General features: G+C 41.5%; 2 protein-coding genes across 4 annotated transcripts; one reads left to right on the forward strand and one right to left on the reverse strand.

The window, feature by feature from the left end:
• The first annotated feature begins 194 nt into the window (after positions 1 to 194).
• LOC108558688 (centromere/kinetochore protein zw10 homolog) lies at positions 195 to 2,719 on the forward strand. 2 transcript variants are annotated; one of them, XM_017915678.1, is made up of 3 exons: positions 195 to 247; positions 372 to 1,487; positions 1,542 to 2,719. In XM_017915678.1, the coding sequence occupies exons 2-3, from the start codon at positions 480 to 482 to the stop codon at positions 2,649 to 2,651; spliced, it is 2,118 nt and encodes a 705-aa protein (XP_017771167.1). In that variant the 5' UTR covers positions 195 to 247; positions 372 to 479; the 3' UTR covers positions 2,652 to 2,719. The 2 variants fall into 2 exon arrangements, with proteins under 2 accessions (XP_017771167.1, XP_017771166.1); XM_017915677.1 differs by lacking the exon at positions 195 to 247 and having other exon boundaries at positions 343 to 1,487.
• A 706-nt stretch (positions 2,720 to 3,425) lies between these two features.
• On the reverse strand, positions 3,426 to 9,586 carry LOC108558694 (putative uncharacterized protein DDB_G0274435). Of its 2 annotated transcripts, XM_017915685.1 has the most exons (7): positions 8,163 to 9,151; positions 4,809 to 5,781; positions 4,527 to 4,745; positions 4,286 to 4,441; positions 4,075 to 4,146; positions 3,828 to 4,016; positions 3,426 to 3,703 (listed from the first exon to the last, which is right to left on the reverse strand). In XM_017915685.1, exons 1-7 carry the CDS (start codon positions 8,564 to 8,566, stop codon positions 3,662 to 3,664), a joined length of 2,055 nt encoding a protein of 684 aa, XP_017771174.1. In that variant the 5' UTR covers positions 8,567 to 9,151; the 3' UTR covers positions 3,426 to 3,661. The 2 variants fall into 2 exon arrangements, with proteins under 2 accessions (XP_017771174.1, XP_017771175.1); XM_017915686.1 differs by lacking the exon at positions 4,075 to 4,146 and having other exon boundaries at positions 8,163 to 9,586.
• Positions 9,587 to 9,795: the final 209 nt, after the last annotated feature.

Below are 9,795 nucleotides of genomic sequence, written 5' to 3' on the forward strand. Positions count from 1 at the left end.
TTTAGAAACTTCCAATAATTCAAAGAATTGTTAATAATTATTATATAAAAATATTTATTTAAAAAAATTAAATAGTTTAATAATTATATATTTAAATTAATCGAGTATCTGCAAATATTCCATTGAAACAGCGCCAAAACTGCTGAAGTATTAACTTGATAGTGCCATCTCGTCCATTACTTGAGAAGATTGTAGTTCATTCATAGTTGCGCTGTTTTACATTGTATTTACTTTTTGTAGCTAAAAGGTAAATATTTATTAATAATTATGTTATTCTATTAGATATTAATGAAAATATGATAAAATATTGGTTTAATAACGTAATTGCTAATGCTTAATTATTTATATATTCATTCAGAACTTTATGTTAGGAGGTAACCTCTAAACGTCAGATTCAAATTGAGATCTAGTTGGATCTGGTCATCATTGTGTCAGTTAAAAGTGGTAAAATGACATACGAGTATTAAAAAAATACAATCATGAGTTTAGTGCAAGAAGTGTTGTCCTCGTTCGAGGCAGCAAACATGGAAAAAGTAAACAATAATCTGCCAAAGCTTATATCAGAGTCGCTGTCGCTGAAAATGGAAACAGTCGCCTATCTGGAAGAAACATATAAAAACTACTTCAGCAGACAGGCCGTAATAAATAATCTGCAGACTAAATGCAACATACTCATCGAACAGCAAACTGAGCTCAAAGACAGCATTACAGTGGTTGTCAAAAAGGATGCTAACAAGGCAAAGTTGGAAGTGTTGGATTGCAGCAAGAAACAAGACGAGATCAACCTGAATTTAATGCTGTGTTCACATTTGTTGAGCATCTATAGCTGCATTTCAAAGATCACTAAATGTCAGTCCAACAAAGAGTATTTGAGGTGTGTGGAGGAACTAGAGATGAACGAGAGTAAGCTGTCTGAAATTAAACCTGAATATGATGAAATTGAACTGCTCACCAATCTATCGATGGAATTCACAGAGGTAAAAGTTAATTTGATTGAGAGACTCTGCGGAGTTGTAAATAATCATATACAATATTCAGTGAAGGATGTTGGGTCTGGTATAATGATGGCAACAATTAATATACGGGAAAGAAATGATGAGGTTGAAGAGGCTCTGAAAGCTTTGGCAAAGTTGGAGGAGAGGATAACACCATTGGATGATTTGATTTACTTCATATGGGAGCATATTTATAGTAAAATTGTTAACCATTCCACGGATCTGCAGATTGAGAAAAGTGATGAAGGGGGTGTACAGATCATTTTGAAATTTAACAGTGAACACAAGGATAGTTACAGTGATGTGTTCAAACAGATCATCAAAGTTTCTGAGTTGCTGGATAAGCATTTCAATTGTGAGATTAAGGAGAACATTACTATCCTGGATTACGTTGGGGAGGATATCAGGGATAATTTGTCTGAGTTGATTATTAAGTTTTGCTTGAATGATACTATCCCATCGAATGAGGAAGGCTTGAAAAAGTATAATGAGGTATGATTTTAGTTTGAATCAAAATTAAATATAATTTTTTTATTTACTTTTAAGGTGATTGCAGCCACTGAGTTGCTGCAGCAAAAGTTGATACAGACGCACATTTTCTTGCCTGAAACAAAGTCGATTTTGAAGCATGCCCAGAATATCGATGTTCATTTCATCAATAAGAAGTGTAAAGAATATTTATCGTCGGCTGTGGATCTTATGAAAGAGGATCTACACGATACCGTGCAAGTTGGTAAAGAGAGCGACGCGTTGGTAAATGATGAATTTCCGCAAAGTTCCGTATCGAAAAGTGTGCTGAAACTGGTCGACTTGGTGGAGAAGATCCTGATCAGCGCCAGTACAAGTTCGGAACTTTGCGCTGGACGTTTGTATACGACATGTAAAAACATCATTTACTTGTACGGTCCGGCGATCTGCGAGCATCACCATAAGCTGCTGAAAAGCATTCCGCAGCAGATCGCTATATTCTACAACAATTGTATGTATATGAATCACGAGTTCGGTCTGAAGAAGTGGAACGCTCTGCTGATGAAGTTGCCACCAAGCATAAGGTCTGCGCCGTTCGATCTGGGGCAGCACAGTTTGCAGTGCGTAGCTAACGATAAGTTCGAAGATTACGTGCAGGCGCAGATCGCGCAAATCGAGAAGACGGTAAATGAATCTGGTATTTTGGATCTGATGTTCCAACAGAAGATTGAAGTGTCGACGGAGAAAGCCGTCAGGCAGTGTCTGCGGCAGCTGGAGCTCCTCAAAACCGTATGGCAGAAGATCCTGAACTACTACATGTACAACAAAACGATCGGAGTGTTGCTGAACTCTCTGGCGAAGACAATCGTTACCTGCATCTTAACAGTACAGGATATCTCCGCTACCGGCTCCGAACAGCTGGTGGATATCCTGAAGGTGGTTCAGGCGAGGGGACCGAAGCTCTTCACGGAATCTGGAGAGATTCACATGTACGTGGACAGTTGGGACAAGCTCTACGAGATGGGGTTCGTTCTGAAGAGCAACATGCTGGATATTAACGACAGGTGGGCGGATGGTAAGGGCCCTTTGGCCCTTCATTTCACAGCAGATGAGATGAAGCATTTGATTAAAGCTCTGTTCGCGAACAGCGATATGAGGGCGAAGATGCTTGCCCAAATAAAGAAGTAATTAAGTGATAGGGCGTAGGGAGATTGTATGTTTGTTTATTGTAATAAAACAAAGAAAGTAATGGTTCACATGTATTTTTGTTTCTCTCTGAAAACATTTCGTATTAAGTATTAATTGTTTGTTTTCTTTTTTTCTTCCTCTCTTCCTTTTTTCAAATTGTTTTGCTGTTGCACACGTCGCTCCTTTTTTCTTCATATTACTTTCTTTTATATGGTAAAATAATTGATATCACAGAATAATATCTTACATTTTAAAATCCTTAAATAATTAATAATAGTAATAATAATAATGCAAAAATTACACAAGTAATTGGGAACTAAAAACAAGAAGTTAATCGTAATAGTTGTTAAGAAAACAGTTGAATCATCTTCCTAACTTGTAGTGTGTTTGTATGTGTGTCTTCGTGTATATAGTAAAGTAAAACAAAACGCAGCCGCAAAGAAAAAAAAAAACAAATACGCATAATATTCAGATGGCACTCACTTTTACACAACAAGAACAACAACATCAACAAAAGGAAACAGAAACACAAAACAAAATTAAATTAAAAAATATATATATAATATGGTAACTATGAAGTATAGCAATCATATATGACTAGTAAAAAAAAAATATTAACGGCAAAGAACGCATAGTACTTAATATTATTTTTCTTTTCGTGTTTTATTACATAGTATTTTGTATTTAAATTAAATTATGACTATCACTTAATCATATATATATTCATATTCATTTATTTTTTTATATATATATATAATATTTATATATTGCTCCTCTCTATCTTTATTTTTTTTTTAAACCTTCCACGGTTATCAGTTCGCAAGATAAAAAGTAAGTTTTACAAAATAAAATCCGTCCGTTCTTTGGTTTAACTTACGCCTATCTTGTTGGTGTATCTTTTTGTTTTCTTTTCATCTTTTATTACGAAAATATATAATATACTGTATATATATATTTTCATGTCTCCTCTTCATAAGAAAATAAATATGTCAAAAGCGAATCCGCGATTATTAACCGGAACAAACCTCGGAGTGCTCGTCCCATGCTGAAACCTGAAACAAACAAACAAACAAATAATAATTAGATTTATACTTTCATTGTACGTTTGGTCAGGTTATATCGCGCCAAACAATGCACGAAACTGAGGAAGCGACGTAGTAGGAACGTAATTATTACCTGGCAGTCTCTGCTGCAATACCATTGATTCCCGCAGCCGGCGCACACGAATTGAGCTGCTTTCTGGTTGCATCCCTGGCACTGGGGCACCTCATCCCCATTATCAGAATTGGTGTCCGCCCTATCGACGATTTCGCCGCTCTCGTCGATCACCAATCTGTCGACGCTGTCCTCTGCCTCTTCGTCCTCCTGAAAAACACGAAACAGTCAGTATGTACTGTCGGGCAGTCGCATTCGGGGACACAACCATTTGGTGCTTTCGCTTCGGCGATGACTCGTAATCATTTCCAACCGGCGTGATCGTAATCTCGTTCCTGGCCTGTACACGAAAACATTCAACATTTAAGCAACAACAAAAAAAAACACAAAGACTCGATGCGATCTGTTGCTTGCTCTATATAGATAATTTGCAGCACCACCAACATCATCATCATCATCATCTATTCAGTTACGCTCACCTTGTTCGTGCTAAGTATGTCCGATAGCGAAACCTTGGAAGCTTTGTTCCCGGGAGAGTATTGGTTCTGAGATGCTACGGAGCACTCGGGAGCAGTCAGCAGCCTCGCCAATGTCGGGCTAAATGTAGTCTTATTATCTGTTTTGTTGCTTTGAGCCTGAAAAATTGCACTTCTATGAATATAATTGCATTCCAATATAAATTGATGTTCGTTGTAGACATTTAGGATTAACAAAACTTACTTTAGTTAAAATGCCATGGAGTAAGGAGTTGGTGGGCGGAGTGGTCGTAGAAACAGGATGCACCGTGACTTCCGGGTAAGGAGGCGGAGGTTTCATAGTATTCTGCAGAAGTTCCTGTTTATCCGACTGCGACATCTTGGCGAAGTGCACCAGGATATCCTTGAAGGATGTGTTGTCCTGCGCGTCCGAGTTTGAGGAGCTCGACAGATCCGGGTTGGCCTGCAAACGGAAGGAAGGAAATGATGAGTTAAGAATGATTCGAATCATAAGTGTAAAACTAACGGCGTCCATAGCACTGAGTAACATGCCGATGTCGCTGTTGGAATCGATCGAGCTGTTGAGGTTCTGCCTGACCTGAGATCCGGAACCCAGGGCGACATTCGAGAAATTAATGATGCCGGTGTTGGATATTCTCGAGGAGCCGTCGCCGCTTCCGCCGTGGCCGTTCGATCGGATCCGCCGCCCCCGCCTTGGCACCGTTTCCGGATGTCTTTGTCTGTAATCGGCTATGATGGACTGCACGTCTCTCACGGGCCTCTGCTTGTTGCTGCCGCTGTTATTATTACTGTTGCCATTGTTGTTGTTGTTCCTCGCATCGTGACCGTTCATCTCGTAACTTCTCATCTTGTGGCGCAACTCTTGTCGCTTCTTCGGCATCAGCTGCTTGCTGCGCGACTCGCCGTTACCCCGGTCTTCCGGATCGGTTTCCGATATCTCCAGACCATTGCTGAGCAGGTACACTTGCTTCTGCCGCTGGATGCGCATCAGAAGTTCCTCCTTCATCTTCTTCACGGTCAGGATGTTGTTCCATTCGCGCTCCTTCTCCTTGGCCAAATCGCCGAGCTTCTGGATGTCCTGAAGTATCTGCTCGGTCTGCAGCTGCATCTGGTCCTCGTTCGTCACGTCCAGGCAATCGGTGAAATCGGAGAGGATCTTGTTGCGCAGCGTGAACTCCTGCTGCAATTCAGATTTCTGCTTCTTCGGTGGCGTCTCCTCCGGCTCCACGTTCTTCCGCTTCTGCGAGGTGTCGCATTTAGGGACGATCGGCTGATCCTCCTGCTTCACCTCGAACGAGTGAAAATCAAAGTCCTCCTGCACTTTGACGCTCGTCTCCGTCGGACTCTTCGGTTGTTCTTCGTCCGATTGGGTCTGCGCCTCCTCGGTGCGACCCTGCTCAGCGTGCCCCGGCGATGACGGCTGTTGCTGGGTGTCGCATCCTTCCTTCACGTCCTCCATTACGTGCATCTTGTTCAGGCTGCGGAGCAAAAGGAGAAAGGATTATAGCATGTATAAATACTTTGGCTTCGGGGACTTTGACCTTCCCAGGTGCAAGTCAAGTGAAGAGTAGCAGAGGCGGAGGGGTAGCAGCAGCAGCGTCTGGTAACCGTAACCGCCCGTCCGCCCGACCGACCGTTCAAGAACAAGTACAATGAGAATTTTAAGAAATTCTGGAATTGGAAACGAAAACTGTGTGTGTGTGTGAGAGAGAGAGAGCGCGCAGGAGGGGAACAAGAGCGGTGGCAGTGCGCTGTGCTTGCTCCGTGTGTTGTGTAATAAAAATAACTAATTTCACTAAATGCTAATTGGGTCGCGGCGTCGTAGCGAGTTCGTCGGGTCGTAGACCCTCGGGGTTGAACGACCTACTACTACTCCCCCGCCTCCCTCACGCGCACTCCCCCAAACCAACGACGACGACGACGATGGAGACGACTCTCAACTGGTGCGTCGCTCTTTTCTCTTCATTACTCACCTACGCACTACACACCATTTTAATACCAAGTGTGCATCGATTATTCCCATCGAATTATGTGAAACATAAAACTCAACATTCAAAAAAAAATTATATTAACGTTAACATTAATCGCGATAACGCTAAAACTCATTGAATAATTGAACTCACAACAGGAAAGGGAATTCATTAACTTATCCTCCACGAATTAGCAAATTAACAAGATCTAATTGACTGCAAATGCATTTACATAATTATAACATTTCCATCATCAGACAGAAGCAATGTTTAAACGTTACATAAATAAATAAAGAAATATTTAAAAAGAAATCTAGTTTTATGAGCAATCGTTCATTAGCTGATTAGCAATAGTGTAGAGGCAATAAATTGCGTTGTTAATTACGTTGTGGTAGATGGCAGATAATTGTTAATTTATAATTTCGCCGGCCGGCGTGAAACTTCAGCGGAATACATTATTATCTCAATGAAACTACTTACTCTGTTTCACTCCTCGGCTCGGATTTAATTGCTTATCTCGCGCGCATTCGCAATTAGCAACAAACCCGACAATAAAGACGATATTACATTATTATTATTATATTGGATTTACACTATGCCGCAGTTTGTTTACTTTGAAAGAGAGATTAATCATTTAAACTGGACTGAAGATTTGAAGAAAAACTTAGTTTATGCCCGATATTTGTATGAATATAAACCATGCGTGAAATTTATCGAACTCGTGATGGGAATAGTTTAATCGTGAATGAAGTAGTTAGTGTTACGCACGTTTTCGAATGTATTGAAAAATCATCGTCAACAAGTCCATATGAGAATTGTCAATTAGGTCTTTTGCTAACCGGAACAGCGGTGTTTGCGCACGTACGCGTACTTCCAAAATTTCTAATTCCAATTCGAAAGATACAATTATTTTAAAACTTAATTAGTATCAGAGTGTTATTCAACTTTGATGATAAATTGCTTCTAGAACAAGTTAGAGTAGTTAATTCACATAAACTTATCTTGCCTACACTCCATTTGTAATTATAGTATTGAAACGTAGCGCAGAACATTACAAATGCATTACTCCTCGATTATATTTAGTGGCGCTTCATTTGATGATTTCAATTCGGTTTAACTTTCACAATTATCAGATACAAACAAATGTAAACGCAATTGTGATTTCAACAGTTTACACTTTGCGTCGTCGTCCGTGCGTACGCAGATCCCATTATCGCTGATATCATTAAACGCAACTTGCAACGCTCATAATTAATTATGAATCGCTGAATATAGTAACCGTCACAAAATTGATGACAATCAGACTATTGCTTTGCTCTATATTTAATAAATATCTAAATATTATTATTGGAGGTAAGCGAACAGACAAGTCAAATTAGTTTTATCGAAAACAAAAACGGAATTCGTTTGATAAGTAAATGTATCTGTGTTACCGGAAACAGAAGAAGCGTATCCATTGATAAATCTACACTTGGAGGAGAGTTGACGTCCAATTTGTATTTAAAATATAAATGATGTTCATGAATATTTGTAAATCGTTTAGATTTGATGACGTTTTGTTATCTAATGTTGTCTATATTTACACCATTCTCATATTCTTTTAACATTTCTAGAACTAGAACACTATTTGTAAATAATTTTGTTGGTTGTCTTGCAAATGCAATTATCGCAAGTATCTGTGAAAGTAGTCATGCGTATCGTAAGGAAAGACAGTAGTTGGATGTTATTGAATTGAAAAGCGCGCTTATGATATATTTTCAGTGGATGATTAATATTCTATTCTTGTTGATGATCGCTGCGTCACGCTCTTATCAATGATTATTGGCCCCGTTGCTTCAGGTATGCAACGCATTGTTGAATGATGCTGATGAAGAGAGAGAGATGCTTACTCTTCGGGCATGCCTCCGCCACCGCCTGCGATGCTCTTCCGATTGGGAACCAGGCCGACGGCGAGGAGGACAGCGATGGCGCTGTCCTTGAGCTTGCTGACGTCCTGCTGCTCCCGTGGGCGTCCGCTGCCGGCGGGCAGATGCAGATCGGGCAGCGCCCCCTTCCTGAGGCGACATCTCGTCGGCAATCCGAGCACCTCGTTCTGGACGTCGCGTTCGTAGCACTCGGAGGTGAAGTGTCTGGAGCAGATGCGGGCCGTCGCGCAATTCTGCACGTGTCTTCCGCAGGCGCGGATCCAGTGCGCGCGCGTCCTCTCATCACCGGGAAACCGATGGTACCTGATGGAGCCTCCTTTCGTCTTCCGGTGCGTGTTGCTACACCCGGCCACCGCACATTGCGGCATCTTCAACTATAACACCCTTTACTATTTTCGAACTGAACGGATACCAACCAACGCGGTACTTGGTACTTGCACCTTCACTGCGTACTTAGACTGCGGCTACTATCTATAATCTACACGACACGATTCACAGTTTATCAATCGCGCAATCACTGCATCACCTCCTCCGACGTGTTCAACTCTCGCAACCCGTGCACCAACTTCTGGGAGGGAGGTCACGGCTCTTAATTAGTAAGACGTCCGGCGTCGAAATCGAAAGTGCTCCTCCTCTTTCCTCTACCTCTTCTACTCTTATCTCTCTCTCTTTACTATTGTAATTGGTATTGCTGCTGCTTCGCTTTCTGCCCGGATGGAAGATGGATGGATGTATGGTTGTTACTGGTAGTAGTGGGTTGAGCGTTTCCACCATCCGCCGTTGGGTGTTGGTGCAGTTCTGCGGCGAGTTCCGCTGATGCTGCTGCTGCCACCGCCGCCGCCGTTGCTGCATTAACCGCACCCCACCAGTTTTGAGCACCGGTGACGTAACCGGCGTCTGCACACTCACACATAAAACCAACCCTACTTTTCCACCCCGATGTGGCGGGCGGGCGGTCGTTCGTTCTGGCGTCTATCGATTTTCTTCCTCCTTTGCAGCAGTGAACGCGTGCACACGTTTCCATCCGCCGAAAGAACTCTTCGAGAAACTCTACAGTAACAACAACGACGCCCACCGTCGCAGATGGCAACAACCTTGCATGCACACCGCTCTCAGAATGGACAAACACTTGACGCTTGCTTTTCTCCTCCTTTTTTTTTTGGCGCACGTTTTTCGATTTGCGAATTTTGCTGTGGTTGCGCGATTTATGGCGCGCACCCTCCGGCGTCATCGAACAGCCCCCAACATATTACACTAAGCCCTCTCGCTCTCGCCCTCAACAAAAACCCGACCACTTCCCTCGTCCACTACGAAATTCGCATCTAACTAATTCATGACAAACACCAAATATTGATACTCTCTCGATCAGATATTGTTCGACGATCTTCTGCATCTTGAATCATCTTTTTATCAACTACTACTACTTATTCTAAATATAATTTCATCAAAGTTACACACACACAAGAACAAACAAAAATTAATTGAAAACTTTCCCCTTTCAGGTTTTGGAAACATGATGTAGCTTCATGTTTGATATAATTACTTCAAAATTGGGACTTTTTGATGTAAGAGCAATTTGAATACAGTTTTCGGCGTT

The sequence above is a fragment of the Nicrophorus vespilloides genome, unplaced genomic scaffold, assembly GCF_001412225.1.
Source record: "Nicrophorus vespilloides isolate i.1.1-1 unplaced genomic scaffold, Nicve_v1.0, whole genome shotgun sequence".
Lineage (NCBI taxonomy): Eukaryota > Metazoa > Arthropoda > Insecta > Coleoptera > Silphidae > Nicrophorus > Nicrophorus vespilloides.